Source organism: Dendrobates tinctorius, unplaced genomic scaffold, assembly GCF_039654945.1.
Source record: "Dendrobates tinctorius isolate UK_male_01 unplaced genomic scaffold, ASM3965494v1 ptg000113l, whole genome shotgun sequence".
NCBI classification, from domain to species: domain Eukaryota; kingdom Metazoa; phylum Chordata; class Amphibia; order Anura; family Dendrobatidae; genus Dendrobates; species Dendrobates tinctorius.
The window spans coordinates 1,432,359-1,449,549 of NW_027361781.1; the positions used below are offsets into that span (position 1 = coordinate 1,432,359).

The 17,191-nt window shown below is 42.4% G+C and overlaps 1 protein-coding gene across 3 annotated transcripts in view; it reads right to left on the reverse strand.

The window, feature by feature from the left end:
• LOXHD1 (lipoxygenase homology PLAT domains 1) overlaps window positions 1-17,191 on the reverse strand; it is a 283,627-nt gene that overhangs the window by 80,975 nt on the left and 185,461 nt on the right. For all 3 annotated transcript variants that reach the window (XM_073589763.1, XM_073589760.1, XM_073589761.1), the window contains 5 exons: window positions 13,780-13,931; window positions 13,101-13,234; window positions 8,705-8,853; window positions 4,207-4,311; window positions 3,942-4,070 (listed from right to left, as the gene is read on the reverse strand). In XM_073589763.1, coding sequence (XP_073445864.1) covers window positions 3,942-4,070; window positions 4,207-4,311; window positions 8,705-8,853; window positions 13,101-13,234; window positions 13,780-13,931 — 669 coding nt within the window. The remainder of the gene's footprint in view (window positions 1-3,941; window positions 4,071-4,206; window positions 4,312-8,704; window positions 8,854-13,100; window positions 13,235-13,779; window positions 13,932-17,191) is intronic.

Here is a 17,191-nt window from a genome sequence, read left to right on the forward strand (position 1 = left end):
CTCTGACCCTAGTTTGCCTGCCGGATTCCATAACCTGCCGACCGCTGCCAGAGGTCTGGACCTAGATGACTGCGGCCTGATGTCCAGAGCTGATGTCCGTAGCCAGATAACTGGACCCTGTCGGTCGATGCCAGCACTTGGATTCCGATGCCACCGTACCCTGTGTCTCTCCCTGGCATGCCCCTTGGCATGCGCAGGCCACCGTTCTGTGAACCTGACCCGTCCCTGGCATGCCCCTTGGCATGCACAGGCCACCATCCTGTGAACCTGACCCGTCCCTGGCATGCCCCTTGGCATGGGCATGCGCAGGTCTCTGTTCTGTGAACCTGATCCTGGCGTGTCCGTTGACACGCACCATGTCACTAACTCTATCTTGTTTCCTTGCATGGAACCCTGGCTGACTTCTGGATGTCCGGATCCTGCCGATCACCCTCTGAGCTACAGACCCTGATGCCCTGGTAGATCGTGGACTGTTGTTCGGAGTCCGATGTCTGCGTACCATCTGCATGTTCCATGCTTGGACCTCGGCGTGCCATTGCACGCACCCTGTTCCATGAACTGTGTGTTCACGTTTGCTGCTGTTGCACCCTGAAGAGTTCCTCAAGTCTTGGACTTCGGCGTGCTCTTGCACACACCTTGCCTTATGTTCTGTGTGTCCACGTTTTGCACCTGTTGTACCTGAAGTCTTCCTTAATGAAGTTTCTTTGAATTAACGACTCGTCTTGCTTTGTCTTGTTCCCTGAGCCGGCCGTCTGGTCCAGCTGCTGTGGTGGCTCACCCCCTTGGTCTTGCCCCTGACACTCCCTGTATAGGGGGTGGTTTTCATTAGGTCAGCTCGCCCTAGGTGGGTGGGTGCCACGGCCCAGAGGGTCCACTCTTTCAAGAAAGAAACGACTCAGCGTAAGCTGACACTCGTCACAGTTGCCTTTACGCCAAACATATTGTTTGGCATTGTTGCCAAAAAGTTCGATTTTGGTTGTTAGAATCTGTTCAGTTTGTGACTATCTGACATTTTCTTCTAGTGTTTTGGCTGCTGGTCTTTTTCCTCTGGTGCTGGGTTTGTCTTGGGTCAGGTGATTGTATCACCCTTTATTAACCTGCACCTGTCTCAAAGTCCTTGCTGGACAACAGTGTTAATCCGCTTGAGTACTGGCTTGGAGCTTTGCTTTGCCTTCTGTGTGTTTAATTAGTGCAGCTCTGGGATCGCCGGTTCTGCAAGTCTTAGTTTCTGTTTTCAGTTTGTTTCAGCAGCCTTCTCTTTGTTTTCTATTAGGAGGTGACCTGTTTTTATACCAAGTCCTTAGATCTTTCAGGGACCCCCTTCCCCCAATCTATATGTCTTCGCTTGAGATTAACCTAGGATCGTCGGTGGGTCTATTCACAAGGAATGGGTCGCTCACTTGTTGTGAACACTTTTGCCCTGGCTTCTGAGTTTGGGCTCCCTCTGGTGGTGGCTGCTGGTAATGGAGCTGGTCTGGCTGACAGAAGTCAATCACCTGAGGAGGATGATTGGAGGTCAGGTGTTACAGACTGGAGAGATTTAAGTGAGCTACCTTCCCTCAGTTGTTGCCAGTGATTGGGTTTTCTTTCTGAGAATTTTGGAAGTCTGCTTGCCTCCTGCTTTGTCCTGCATCTTTCAGATAAGTTATTTGTCTGCTTGAATCTTTTTGCATTTGATCAATTTTTGCTTTTCTATGATTTTTGCTCTGCTGGTTCAGCCTTGTTCCCTGCTGGGACCTGTACTGGACTCTGTTCCATATGCAACAGCTCATGTCAGTCTTTTCAGTATTTCTAATCCCGTTATATCAGTATCTTTTGTTTTGCACCCAGTTCACACCAGAGTTCTGATTTAGTGGGGGAGAGGTCGTGTGGCCTCAGTATTTTTGCATATCAGACGTGTTGGATTTTTTCTTAGGGTTTTTTGCGTGATTGCAGGAAGTATCCTTTGCTGTTCTGTTCTATCTAGACAGTTTGGGCCCCATCATTTGCTTACTTTACTCTATTTTCTGCCTGTGTTTTGTGTCTCATCTTGTCTCACTAGCAATATATGTTCGGGGGCTATCTATTCCTTTGGGGTTCTACTCCGGGGCAGTTTAGCTTCCCCCTTTCTCTCTTTAGGCTTAGTTAATTCTTTGGCTGTGCCGAGGCGTCTAGGGCATCGTAGGTACGTCCCACAGCTAATTCTAGTTGTGTTGTCAGTTTAGGGGTCTGCAATCCACTAAGTTACCAACCTCTCTGGTTATCTGGTTGCCTAGCCTATTCCCCTGCTATCTTCCTCGGTTACCTAATTATAACACCCACCCCATCAAAGGGTATCAGCCTAGTCACAGTGCAGGGTCAGTTTTCCCCCTCCTACCCTAGTCATGTGCTGCAGCACCGTAACATTGGTTTCATCTGACCAGAGCAACTTCTTCCACATGTTTGGTGTGTCTCCCAGGTGGCTTGTTGCAAACTTTAAACAACACTTTTTATGGATATCTTTGAGAAATTGTTTTCTTCTTGCCACTCTTCCATAAAGGCCAGATTTGTGAAGTGTACAACTGATTGTTGTCCTATGGACAGACTGTCCTACCTCAGCTGTAGATCTCTGCAGTTCATCCAGGGTGATCATGGGCCTCTTGGCTGCATCTCTGATCAGTCTTCTCCTTATTTGAGATGAAAGTTTAGAGGGACGGCCGGGTCTTGGTAGATTTGCAGTAGTATGATACTCCTTCCATTTCAATATGATCGCTTGCACAGTGCTCCTTGGGATGTTTAAAGTTTTGGAAATCATTTTGTATCCAAATCCGGCTTTAAACTTCTCCACAACAGTATCACGGATCTGCCTGTTGTGTTCCTTGGTCTTCATGATGCTCTCTGTGCTTCAAACAGAACCCTGAGACTATCACAGAGCAGGTGTATTTATACGGAGACTTGATTACACACAGGTGGATTATATTTATCATCTTTAGTCATTTAGGACAACATTGGATCATTCAGAGATCCACAATGAACTTCTGGAGTGAGTTTGCTGCACTGAAAATAAAGGGGCCGAATAATATTCAACGCCCCATTTTTCAGTTTTTGACTTTCCACAAAAATTTAGAATAACCAATAAATTTCGCTCAACTTCACAATTGTGTCCCACTTGTTGTTGACTCTTTCACCAAAAAGTTACATTTGGTATCGTTATGTTTGAAGCATGATATGTGGGGAAAGGTTGAAAAGTTCCAGGGGGCCGAATACTTTCACAAGGCACTGTAGCTCGAGCTGACACTGATGCACCCTGAACCTGTAGGACAGCTAGAGTTTCTTTAGAACTTGATTGGGTATACATCATTCAGACTATTCTGCATTGCAACATTTCATCAATTTTTCTCTGCCGTCCACTTCCAGGGAGATTAGCTACAGTGCCATGGGTTGTAAAATTATTGATTACGTTGCACATCATGGACAAAGGAACATTAAGATCTCTGGAGATAGACTTGTAACTTTCAGATTGTTGATAGTGTTCAATAATTTTGGTTATCAAGTCCTCAGACAGCTCTCTTCTTCACGCTTAGTGTGGCACACACAGACACACAATGCAAAAATTGAGATAACTTCTCCCCTTTTTATCTGCGTTCTTGTGTGATTTTCATATTGCCTACACCTGTTACTTGCCACTGGTGAGTTTGAAAGAGCATCTCATGCTTGAAACAAAGTTGTTTACACACAATTTTGGAAATGTGCCAATATATACCAGGAGGGAGCCCAAAATGCTACACAATGTGGAAGGGGTGCAACTTGTATGTCCTTATAGGATTTAGAATGCTACAAGGGCCCATACATCTGACCAACATGGGGGGGGCTAGATCCAAATCTTACATCGGGGCCCATCGTACTCTAGTTACGCCACTAGATAGATAGATAGATAGATATACTGTAGGTGGAGAAGCTGAAGAGAAAAAGACATTTCATACCTTTGTTGTCATGGCCAATTTTTATTTTTTTGAGTGACCCAATATCCACAGCTTCCACCGTGAAAACATCAATTTGCCCTCTTTCAAATTTGTTCTTGTTGGTTTTAGAAGCTTTAAGATTCATAAAACCTAAAAAGAAAACATAATGGTAATAGAGATCAATATACTAGAAGACCAGTCCATGGCTGTAATATTACTCCCCACTATTTCAGACTTAGCGGCCCTATGGAGATACCCAAATGCCGATAGCATGAGTGCTGCGTACCAGTGTCATCCTTCTCTCCAAACAGAATTATAAAGACGTTGGCATCAGTCCCACCGTTCTTCTTGTCTCCAGTCTTCACTCGTACTGTGTATGTAGTGGATTTGGCTGTAGGAGAAAATGTAATATACTGATATATGTGCACACCCAGATACTGACGGCATAACCTCAATGTACAGCAGTCACAAGGATTTTAGGCATCTTCACCTCTGAGCACAAAGATTAATTATACAGAAAAAGATGAAATTACATCAAGACCTGAAATACAATCTGTGTTATAGTCCTGGGGTTGGTTTTGGAAACAGTCAGTAAGTTTGTTGACATGAGCCAAGACAGTCGCAAATGAGGATCTTCTGTTTTCCAGCACCTAATATTGAAGGACCTAGCGTTACATGGTCCTTGGCATCTAAAACGTTGCGAAACATCGCATATACAGATAAGGAATACATCCATTTGTTTCCAACTCCAACTGATGGAAATGCTGATGTTCAGTACTGTACAAATGTTTTAGACAGGTATGGAAAAAATGCTTTCAAATCTAGAAGTGTTAATAGTTTATTTTAAAAATTAATAAAATACAACGTGAATGAAAAAAAAAAAAGAGAAATCTAAATCCCATAAATATTTGATGATCGCCCTTAAACTTCATCAATTATTCTAGGTACTTCTAGGTACACAGTCATACAGTATACAGTCACAGATTTTTGTAGTATTATAGTCAGGTGTACGAGTAACCAGGTAACAGGTGAAACTGATCATCATTTTAACAGGCGGAAACAGTCATTAACTGTAACAGAAACAGCTGTGTAGGAGTCTTAAAACTGGGAGTGGAACAGCCAAACCCTGCTATAGAGGTGAGGTTTTAGAAGACTGTTTCATGTCACAGGTTATACAGTACATTATGGCAAGGCTGAGCAAAGCTAGCTGGCTTAGTGATAGAAAACAAAGAGTGGTTATTAATGGGGCATCCTCAGATTGGGCCAGGGTTACTAGTGGGGCACCACAGGGGTCTGTATTGGGCCCCCTTCTATTTAATATATTTATTAATGATCTAGTGGATGGCTTACACAGTAAAATATCAGTATTTGCAGATGATACAAAACTATGTAAGGTAGTTAACACAAAGGAGGACAGTTTGCAACTACAGACAGATTTGAGTAATTTGGAGAATTGGACTGAAAAATGGCAAATGAGGTTTAACACAGATAAGTGTAAGGTTATGCACATGGGAAGGAGAAACAGATGCTACAATTACTTACTAAATGGGAAACTGCTGGGGAAATCAGACATGGAAAAAGACTTAGGCATCTTAGTCAATAAGAAGCTAAATTGGAGTGCCCAGTGTCAGGCAGCTGCCACCAAAGCAAATAGGGTCATGGGATGCATTAGAAGAGGTCTGGGGACACGAGATGAAAACATAATTCTCCCTCTGTACAAATCACTCGTCAGACCACACTTGGGAGTATTGTGTGCAATTTTGGACGCCGGTGCTCAAGAAAGACATTACTGAACTTGAAAGGGTTCAAAGGCCGGCTACTAAAATGATAAATGGAGTTGGTTCACTACAATGCCCAGAAAGGTTATCAAAATTAGGTCTATTTACTCTAGAAAAGAGAAGACTTAGGGGAGACTTAATATATATGTACAAGTATATCAAAGGGCAATACAGAGATCTCTCCAATGAACTGTTTGTACCAAGGACTGTGACAAGAACAAGGGGGCATTCTCTTCGTTTGGAGGAAAGACAATTTCTGCACCAGCATAGAAGAGGGTTCTTCACGGTAAGAGCAGTGAGGCTCTGGAATTCTCTTCCTGAGGAAGTGGTGATGGCCAACTCACTGAATGAATGTAAGAAATTAATGGATGCTTTTCTTGTGAGTAACAGTATAGAAGGTTACGAATAACAGAATATTATAGGTAGATGGTTGACCCAGCTTAGGGGAAGGAATTTTTTTCCCTATGGAGAAAATTGGCTTCTACTCTGTGGATTTTTTGCCTTCCCCAGGATCAACAATGCAGAACAGCTGCACTAAAAATAGGCTGAACTAGATGGACATAAGGTCTTCCTTCAGCCTTCAAAACTATGTTACTATGTTACAAGATACAAGGCAGTTATACTGCATCAGCAAGGTCTCTCCCAGGAAAATATTTCAAAACAGACTGGGGAGTCAAAATGTGCTCTTCTAGCTCTTTTGAAGATGCAATGTTTAGGACCGTAGACGTAGTGGTCGAGCAAATACTCTTAGTACAACAGATAAAAGACACATTATGTTCAGTTGCCTTCCAAACTGAAAGATGTCCAGCTGTGCCATCAGACCAAAACTTGCAGCAACCAGTGGAACAAAGCTACACCCATCTACTGTTTGGCAAGAAGAGGTCTACATGAAAGAATCACCACCAAAAAACGTACCTTCTGTATGAGAAGATGCTCAAGCAAATCAACTATGGAAAACATAAGAACTAACATGCATCTGATTGGCTCCAAATTTATTCTGCCACAGAACAATGACCCCAAACATCCAGCCAATGTTATTACAAACTATCTTCAGCCTACAGGAAAACAAGGAGTCCTGGAAGTGATGATTCGGCCCCCACAGAGACCTGATCTCACACCATCTAGTCTGTCTGGGATTAAATGAGGACACAGAAAGGTTTGCACAAGCGACATCCACAGAAGATCTGGGGTCAGTTCTCCAAGATGTTTAGAATAATTTCCCTGCTGAGTTCCTTCAAAAACTGTGTGCAAGTACGAGTGTATCTAGAAGAAGTGATGAAGACTAAGGGCGGTCACCAAATAGTGATTTGATTTAGATTTCTCTGATGTTCATTCATTTAGCATTTGTAAACTGATAAAAATATTGACACTTCTATTTTCGAAAACTTCTTACTTTGCAGCATTTTTTCCACATCTTCCTAAAACTTACCCACTTGTTTTTTAAATCTATGTAGTTATTTACTATAATCTATGTATCTATCATCTATCTGTCATCTATTACCTATATATCTATCATCTATCGATCTATCATCTATTTATCTATCTACTGTATCTATTAACTATTTATTATCTATCATCTATCTATTATTTATCTATTATCTATCTATCTATCATCTATCCATCCATCCCTCTCACATGAGTACAAGATGTAGGACCAGTACACCATGGCTATATACGGAATATATTCTATCACTGGTGACATCCAATTGTCTTTCCAGGATAATCATCGACCATTTCACACAAAAAAGTAATTGATTCCTCTGATTCATGTTACAAATGTGACTTCCTCACATGTACAGTATGTACATTTATATTTCATGCTACCGTACCTACTTAAATTACTTCAACCCAGGAGACGCAAGTTGGCGATTCGACCAGATGGCTCTGGTTGATGTAAACAGTAAGTGAATTCTAGGCTCCGACTTGTAGTTACAGACTCGATGAGAACATAGAGCAATCGACAGAAGCCCCTTCAGAGCTGTATTCAGATCATAGACCATATGGTACTGCTGTAAATTGGAGTCTTGGGAGATGGCGGCTGCCGAAATGGTGACAACATCATTAAAATGCTTAAAATTCCAAGAATATAACACGGAAAGGGGTGAGTCCGGGGAAGAGGGACGTTCATGGGAAAGTTTTTAAAGAAACACTCAGTGTAAATAACTTGGTCACTTGGTCAATCCCATGGACAATGAATGACAGGGCAATGTGCAGGCTCGACTACCGCTCCATTCAAACTGAAGACACGGGACTCCGATCCCGATCCTGAGTCTGCTCCAAACACCCACATTCTAAGACATCATGGAGCATGAAGGGGTCAAGTGTTAATTCTGGGAAAGACCCCTTCAAAGGGATCCAGTTCTCTGTCACTAAAGGGCCTGCAGTCTTCTCATTTACTTTGTGTTTCGTCTCCTAACCATTTTAAGATTTTTTTTTGCTTGTGTCATGGAATTTACATGGAAAACAATGAGGACAGGTTTTCAGCTTTCGAATATGGCATCACTTTATGGGGTCCAAGCGCCATGTATGTTACGTGCTTCTGCGTTGACACTGCTGCGCTCCACTGACTGGTCTGTCATCCCTACACCCCGACTCTCACAACCCCGCTTTCAGTAACACCACCCTCTATAATCACAGCTCTGGTTTGTGCATGCGTAGGCAAGCGAATTATTGCCTCTGACCCCCTGGGATCTGCTCAGTGCTGCACTCTTTGGGATGTATATATTGCATTAATTGCAGCTTGCAAACCTTTATATGGGATGATCCAGAACTAACGAAAGCGGTGCTGTGTCCATCCAGCAGCAGAAAAAAAATCATTGCAGGCGTAGTTTAGATTTTCCACGGTTTTCCCCTTCCCTATGCTGCAGCCATTTAGAAGTGGTAAGAGGAAGACGATCTCACAGAAGAATGGAGAACACCATGTATGGCGACTAGATATGGGGTGGAAGCTCCCTCTAACATCACCATTACATAATGATGAATTGGGGGCTGTTGGCCAATACAAACCTTTTTGCTCCAATCCCAAGGTCGCAAGAGATTGCTCTTCCCCATCTTCGTCTTTTTTCATAAATGCTTCATTTACCGGAACCAGCATCCGTGAAATCTGACCGTCATCTTCATCCACGGCCAACCATCTTTGGCATGGGAAAAAGTATCTGCAGTGACAAGGACAGGGATTACAAAAAGACATCCAAAGGGGTAACATGACGTTCTTGGGCTCAAAATCACAATTTATGAAAAACACACCACCGTCTATGATGAGTAATTTATAGTCCTTTGCTCCTTGCATGGCGCACATTGACAAATCGAGCCATTAGGTTTAAGAACATGGGTGTAAGAATATTCTCTAGCGTCCCTATAGTGTTATATATACAGTATTATATAGGTACTTAAACTTAAAGATTTTATTATTTTCTTAGTTCCTGCTAAGCTTTGGTGAGTGCTAACATCTTCTTTCCGTTAGGAGTTTTGTGAAATATTGCTATGGTTGTACTGGGAACCACCAAGTTACTAGATTTCCATAATTAATACTAATGGGCAGTGCCAGCTGATTACTGCCAAGTCTTATGTCTACCCTGGGATTTGTACAACCATTCATTCATGATCACAGTACAATAACTCACACATTTCGAGACCTCTCCAGATCTGGGGGAGTACAACCTTGTACAAATGGCTCTGCGACGCTAGTCACTTCTCACGGCCAAGCCATGAGTCAGGATAGTCAAGGAGTCCAAGGTCAGAAGCCAGAAGGGTACGTCATAAACAGAAGGAACAGACAAAAGCGCAGTCAGGTAACCTTCTGAGGTCAGAATACCAGGAGACTAGCAAATCAGAGCAGAAGGGGTTAAACAGACAGATGGTCAGAACGAGGTCCAAAATCAGACAAAGAAAGATCAACATACAAAACTCAAGGCACCGAGGAAACAAACCCCGCTTAGCTGAATGTACGTCTGGCAGGGGTCTGGGAGAAACAGCTCAGTTAAGTAGCTTGGTAATCACCTGGGATAATGAACAATTGGAGACAGCCGATGCTTCCCAGTCTCAGATTGGATAGTCGAGCTGTCAATCCATACACTGACAGGTCAGCGCGCCCCTGTACCAGACTGGATGGCTGAGCTGTCAATTACTGTATCCCAGACACACTGAGGGGTGGGACCGTGACAGTCTCACTACCTACTTTTTTGTTCCTTGAAAACTTCGAAAGATTAAAAAAAAATCTACTGATTATGCAACTCTCTGCTGCCGAGCATGGCATACTGTTGGACTCTTACAGTAGGGCTTCAGCAAGAGAGATGAGTGACTACCAAGAAGATCGAATACTGCAGATTGGTTTGAATGAGAATAAGCCTCACGTGACATTGTGATCTTGCAAAGCCAAGTCACCAAAGACCCCTGTAACGATCAGAGGCAGCTAGAAGGAGCTGGAGGACTAGGCTTGGAGAATGGAGAGTAGACAGAAAGGGAGAGCTGAATCATATTTTTTTTACTATTTTAGCCCCTTTCCAACCCTTTAGAGTCCGGACGTATCAGTATTTTACTAGATTTGCCAGAAGCAAATTGCTAAAAAATGGAATTAATTTTGTGTAAATCTGAAGCAATTTTTATTGATTCGTTCATCTCTATTAACCAAAAACCATCCCTTAGTCAGAGAGGCACTCAGTCAGGACTTATCTCCATCATCTATCTAGAGGATGTCGACTTTTAAGAACATTATTTTTTTTTCCCTATATACATGCATTTTAAGGCTCGTGCAGACGACGGTATTTTTAGTCAGAGTGCCATCCGACAAAACATCAGATTGTATCCCGACGAATGTTATTCCATGGGCCAGTACACATGTCTGACCACGTAAAGAATGACAGCATGCACTATTTGCACCTGATATTTGAATAGCACTTGGCCATGCAAGTCTCTGGGTCCATGGAAAAAACCAGATAGCACTCGGATGACATCTGAGACCAGTCCGAATTTCACGAACTGAGTGAGTGCAGGAGATTGAGATTTTTTTTCATCTTCTACTCATCCAAGAAAATCACGCTCTGATCAGAGTTTGGTTAGAGTGTGATTAGCATAATTGGCCCGGTTTTCTCGAATGAGAGAAAATATGGTGGTGTGACCCCAGCCTACGGTTTAAAAGTGTTGCATGGTTTGCCTTCATTAGCTTCTGCGTAGCACTGTCTATTCCTGGCTGCAGAATGAATTTTGACACTTTTACAGTTGAAAAAAGATCACAAGTCCATCGTTAGGTCCTATATCCTTACGTGTTGTTCCAGGGGAAAGCAAAAACCCCATGAAACAGATGCTTATGGCCCCATATTAGGGGAAAAGTTCCTTCCAGACTCCACATAGGGCAATCAGATTAGTTCCCTGGATTAATGTCCCATCTCCAAAATCTACTGCCCATAACCTGTATTAAGTTTTCAAGAAAGACATCCAGGGCCTCCTTGTACATTTTTAGTGAATCATCCATAACATAATGTGGCATAAGGTTCCATAGTCTCACTGCTCTTACATTAAAGAATCCATATGCTCACTGCACTTACAGTAAAGAATCACCACCTGTGATAATGATTAAACCTTCTTTCCTATAAACGTAGAAGCCCCCTTTAGAAAAATCTCTGTACTGTCCCCTCATATTTTTTTGCATTTTAATAAGATCGCCTCTAAGCCTACTCCAAGTTTGATAACCTTTTTTGGTATTACAGTTCGCCCATTCCCTTAGTAACCTTGGTCGCTCTTCCATGCACCCTCTGTAGATCAGCTATATCCTTCTTATACACCGGAGACCCAAATTATACCCAGTATCTAAGTATGGCCGAACTGGTGACTTGGGTAGAGGCAAAACTATGTTTTTGTCATGAGCATCTATGTGTTTCTTAATGCATCCCATAATTTTATTTGCCTTGACAGCAGCTGCCTGGCACAGGTCACTAAAGTTGAGTTTGCTGTCCACCCATACACCCAAGTCTATTTTGGTGACAGTGTTAACCAGTGTTTTACTATTTATCACATACTTGTACATCTAATTTTCTCTGCCCAAGGGCATAACTTTATATTTATCTAAATCAACAAAAAAGGCAAACACAACTCTGGGATGTATTAAGTGAAGCATAGAGTCTTGATGTCATGAAGTCATTATCCTCCTCTACTCCTCCTTGGTCAGACCTCATCTGAAATACTGTGTCCAGTTCTGGGCACCACATTTTAAAAAAGACATTGTAAAACTGGAGCAAGTTCAGAGAAGAGCGACCAGGATAGTGAGCGAACTGCAAAGTATGTCCTACAAGGAACAGTCAAAGGATTTGGGAATGTTTAGCTTGTAAAAAAAGAAGGCTGAGAGGAGACGTAATAGCGGTCTACATTTATCTGAAGGGATGTCACACTGTGGAGGGATCATCCTTATTCTCATTTGCACATGGAAACACTAGAAACAATGGAATGAAACTGAAAGGGAGAAGATAAAGATTAAATACTGGAAAAAAATTTTTGACAGTGAAGGTTATTAATGAGTAGAACAGGCAGCCAGGAGAGGTGGTGAGTTCTCCTTCAATGAAAATCTTCAAACAGAGGCTGGACAGACATCTGTCTGGGATGGTTTAGTGAATCCTGCATTAAGTACGTTGTTGGACATGGTGACCCTGGAGGTCCCTTCCCACTCTGACATTCCATGATTCTAATTTTCATCTCTCAGCCCAAGCATGCAGCTTACATAAATCCCTCTGTAACATTAAATTATCCTCAGCTCTCTTGATAACCTCCGAGTTTAGTATCATCTGTAAATGCTGAAATATATTAAAAAAGAAGAGGCCCCAATACTGTCTCTTGAAGGGGAGATTATAAATCTTGGATCTATCTGTTTCTGAATTCTCCGCTGTATTATGACCACAGTCCACATTAAAATTAAATGTGCAGGGAAACTAAAAGCCTGTAAAAGCCCAGCATTGTAAAATTTTTAATGAAACCTAAAAGCAAAAATAATTTTAAGTCCAAATTACATGCTTTTAGAGGTGTTTTTCATGTTTGGGATGAAAGTCTCCAGTTATTCTACGTGACTGCAGACTTCTTGAATCCTCGCAGCATGCGGCGTGCATGCTCTCGGGAGTCTCCGGTGTTGGCAGTTTAAAGCGGGTGTTCACGTTATTGCAAGCATGCGATTTGCATACCTCTGTTCATATTTCGATTAGATGTGCTCATCCTCTCTCAATGCACTTCTACGCAAATCACATACCTGTCGTCATGTGGCCGCCTGCTCACACTGGCAACATAGGAGAATGCGCCCTCTGTTGGGACTCAGAAGTTTGCAGTCATATAGACTGACTGCAGAGTTTCATCCCAAGCCTGGACAACCCCTTTAAGTAAAAATAAAATGGTCTTCAGAAGTGGACAACCCTGAAATACTTACTTAGTTTCGTCTTTCATAGCTACAATTTCCACGCGGTCTAGAAACCAAGCAGCGTTCGCCCCTGAGTTATCGTGACGGATTCTCAGCTTTTTTAATTCTCCTAGATCTACGGCACTGATGCTGAAGACATCTTCCTGAAAAAAAACAACATGGTTCATGATCATTACATGAAAGTTATGAATCCGTCACTTACTTGGGTTACCATTCTTTTTCTGTATAATATCCTAATAGGTCATATAGATGTAACAGAGGGGGATTCCTTCCTTAGATACCCTCTAATTGGAGTAGCCAGTGAAAAAAATTAAAATAAGCCCCCATCATGGGTAAGGGATTTCGTGGACTTAAGACAGAAGAATTTGGTGCCTGTTTCCAAGATTAAATCCCCAGCTGCTAGCTTGCTAACAATCTAGATCCTCGGGGGTGAAGACATTTGCATGTGTTCCTGCCACGATTACACCAACCAGGGCTTGTCCCCCTCTATCCAGGCAAATATGTCAATTTTTTTTCCAAAAAGGTTTTATGGAGTCAGTAGGGAAAACCAATTCGGTGCCAACGTTTCCCAAGTCAGATGTCAACACTGGACCCCCCATTGAGGAGTCACCATGTGCCCATGCTAACAAGTCAATCCATCATTCACTATTTCAGAGAGTAGTGGTTTCTAATCAGTACAACACAATACCTGTCCTTTCTCAAATTTATTCAGGTGGTTGGAATTTTTCAGTTGCCGTTCACCAGTGTCGCCGATCTCGCCATAAACGGTAATAAAAACATTGGCATCAGTTCCAGCTCCCCACACAATTCCAGTAAATACGTGGATTTCATAATTGTTGTCTGGAAAAAAAATGCAAAGGAGTCGAGACAAAATTTTGGTATGGTTGACCCACCTCTTATGGCTTTGGGAAATCATTAAGGAACAAGACTTTTTATGAAAGGGGGAGTGGTCTCTTACTCAGGGGTGGGGCTTTTCTTTTTGCAATTAATAATAATAATAATAATAATAATAATAATAATAATAATAATAATAATTGGGACTGCTGTGCTGGCCTGACTATGGTTATATTCAGTAATAAAGATCAATAGAGACATCTAATGGTTTTGTGACACCTGATAGGGATAAGACTTGGTAAGAAAGTGTGAGAGGGTGGCCTCAGAAAAGAGATCAAGGCAAAATGTTGAAGGTTATTTTATGGTATTTTTGCTTATGCAATGAAGAAAAGTATATATCCCTATGACCGGTCTGTTTATGTCAGGTTTCTGTAGAGTTAACCACAAGGACGTCCCCAGGGAGGAGGGCGGCCCTATAGGGGAGCCAGTGGGTAGGTGATAGGGATATAGGAAGTAGTTAGTGCTGAGTAGGCTGTGTGTTGGAGAGGAGGAGGCAGGAAAGAGGACAGACTGATCCGTTGTGGAACTACAATGCTCAGTGTAGAAAGAAGCTAGTTACAGCGGTGGACCCGTATGACCCCACCCAAAAAACGCTGGCGATTCTAACTTATCCCCATGTCCCCTGTGTTACCTATTGCCGGGAGCAAAATACAGACTAACTCTGGGAATGCAGCCGGTATATTGTTTGGAAGATGGAGGAGAATGTAAAATCTGTAATCCGCTGTTCACAAGTTTGGCTGTACATAAATGGACATTGTTTATGAGGACTGATCTAGAATGAAGTGGTTAATGAGATGGCACTAAGTGCAATGGAACCGACGATGGAAGCAGCAGCTCCAGGTACAATGTGGCACACACCAATCAACGACACTCAATTATCTGTAGCTGGTCCCGACCTTAAAAAAAGCAGCCCACTCACACGACTACCACCGTGGGACAGATTACAAAAAGGGAGTGGTCTCATACTCAGGGGTGGGGCTTTTCTTTTTTATTTTTTTAAAATAATAATATATTCGACTTCTGTGCTGACCTGATGATAGTTATAATAAGTGATTAAGATCAGTAGAGACATCTAATGGTTTTGTTAAAAATGAAAAAGAAAATAAAATAAAGGAAAGGGGTAGTAGTTTCATACTCAGGGGTGGGACTCGCCTACTTTTCTAAGAATAATAATAACATTTGGGAATGCTGTGCTAACCTGACTATAGTTATATGTAATATATAAAGCTCAAAGTGTGTATATATATACAGTGGGGCAAAAAAGTATTTAGTCAGTCAGCAATAGTGCAAATTCCACCACTTAAAAAGATGAGAGGCATCTGTAATTTACATCATAGGTAGACCTCAACTCTGGGAGACAAACTGAGAAAAAAAAAATCCAGAAAATCACATTGTCTGTTTTTTTTTCATTTTATTTGCATATTATGGTGGAAAATAAGTATTTGGTCAGAAACAAGCAATCAAGATTTCTGGCTCTCACAGACCTGTAACTTCTTCAAGAGTCTCCTCTTTCCTCCACTCATTACCTGTAGTAATGGCACCTGTTTAAACTTGTTATCAGTATAAAAAGACACCTGTGCACACCCTCAAACAGTCTGACTCCAAACTCCACTATGGTGAAGACCAAAGAGCTGTCAAAGGACACCAGAAACAAAATTGTAGCCCTGCACCAGGCTGGGAAGACTGAATCTGCAATAGCCAACCAGCTTGGAGTGAAGAAATCAACTGTGGGAGCAATAATTAGAAAATGGAAGAATACAAGACCACTGATAATCTCCCTTGATCTGGTGCTCCACGCAAAATCCCACCCCGTGGGGTCAGAATGATCACAAGAACGGTGAGCAAAAATCCCAGAACCACGTGGGGGGGACCTAGTGAATGAACTGCAGAGAGCTGGGACCAATGTAACAAGGCCTACCATAAGTAACACACTACGCCACCATGGACTCAGATCCTGCAGTGCCAGACGTGTCCCACTGCTTAAGCCTGTACATGTCCGGGCCCGTCTGAAGTTTGCTAGAGAGCATTTGGATGATCCAGAGGAGTTTTGGGAGAATGTCCTATGGTCTGATGAAACCAAACTGGAACTGTTTGGTAGAAACACAACTTGTCGTGTTTGGAGGAAAAAGAAAACTGAGTTGCATCCATCAAACACCATACCTACTGTAAAGCATGGTGGTGGAAACATCATGCTTTGGGGCTGCTTCTCTGCAAAGGGGCCAGGACGACTGGTCCGGGTACATGAAAGAATGAATGGGGCCATGTATCGTGAGATTTTGAGTGCAAACCTCCTTCCATCAGCAAGGGCATTGATGATGAAACGTGGCTGGGTCTTTCAACATGACAATGATCCAAAGCACACCGCCAGGGCAACAAAGGAGTGGCTTCGTAAGAAGCATTTCAAGGTCCTGGAGTGGCCTAGCCAGTCTCCAGATCTCAACCCTATAGAAAACCTTTGGAGGGAGTTGAAAGTCCGTGTTGCCAAGCGAAAAGCCAAAAACATCACTGCTCTAGAGGAGATCTGCATGGAGGAATGGGCCAACATACCAACAACAGTGTGTGGCAACCTTGTGAAGACTTACAGAAAACGTTTGACCTCTGTCATTGCCAACAAAGGATATATCACAAAGTATTGAGATGAAATTTTGTTTCTGACCAAATACTTATTTTCCACCATAATATTCAAATAAAATAAAAAAAAAACAGACAATGTGATTTTCTGGATTTTTTTTTCTCAGTTTGTCTCCCATAGTTGAGGTCTACCTATGATGTAAATTACAGACGCCTCTCATCTTCTTAAGTGGTGGAACTTGCACTATTGCTGACTGACTAAATACTTTTTTGCCCCACTGTATGTGTATGTATGTATGTATGTATGTGTGTATGTATGTATGTATGTATGTATGTGTGTATGTCCGGGATAGGCATCCGCACCGTCGCAGCTACAGCCACAAAATTTGGCACAGTCGCACGTCTGGACCCCCACAGCGTCCTAAGCTAAGTTGTGAGGCGAAATTTTAACCCCGCGCGTTCCAATTCACCAAACAATTTTGCCCCTATCTACATACTGGGGAAAAAGTGTGTGCGTGTCATGCCCCGCCCCTCATTTTGATGTCATAATGCCCCTATCTACATACTGGAGAAACAGTGTGTGCGTATCAAGCCCCGCCCCTCATTATGATGTCACAATGGTTGCCATGGCGACG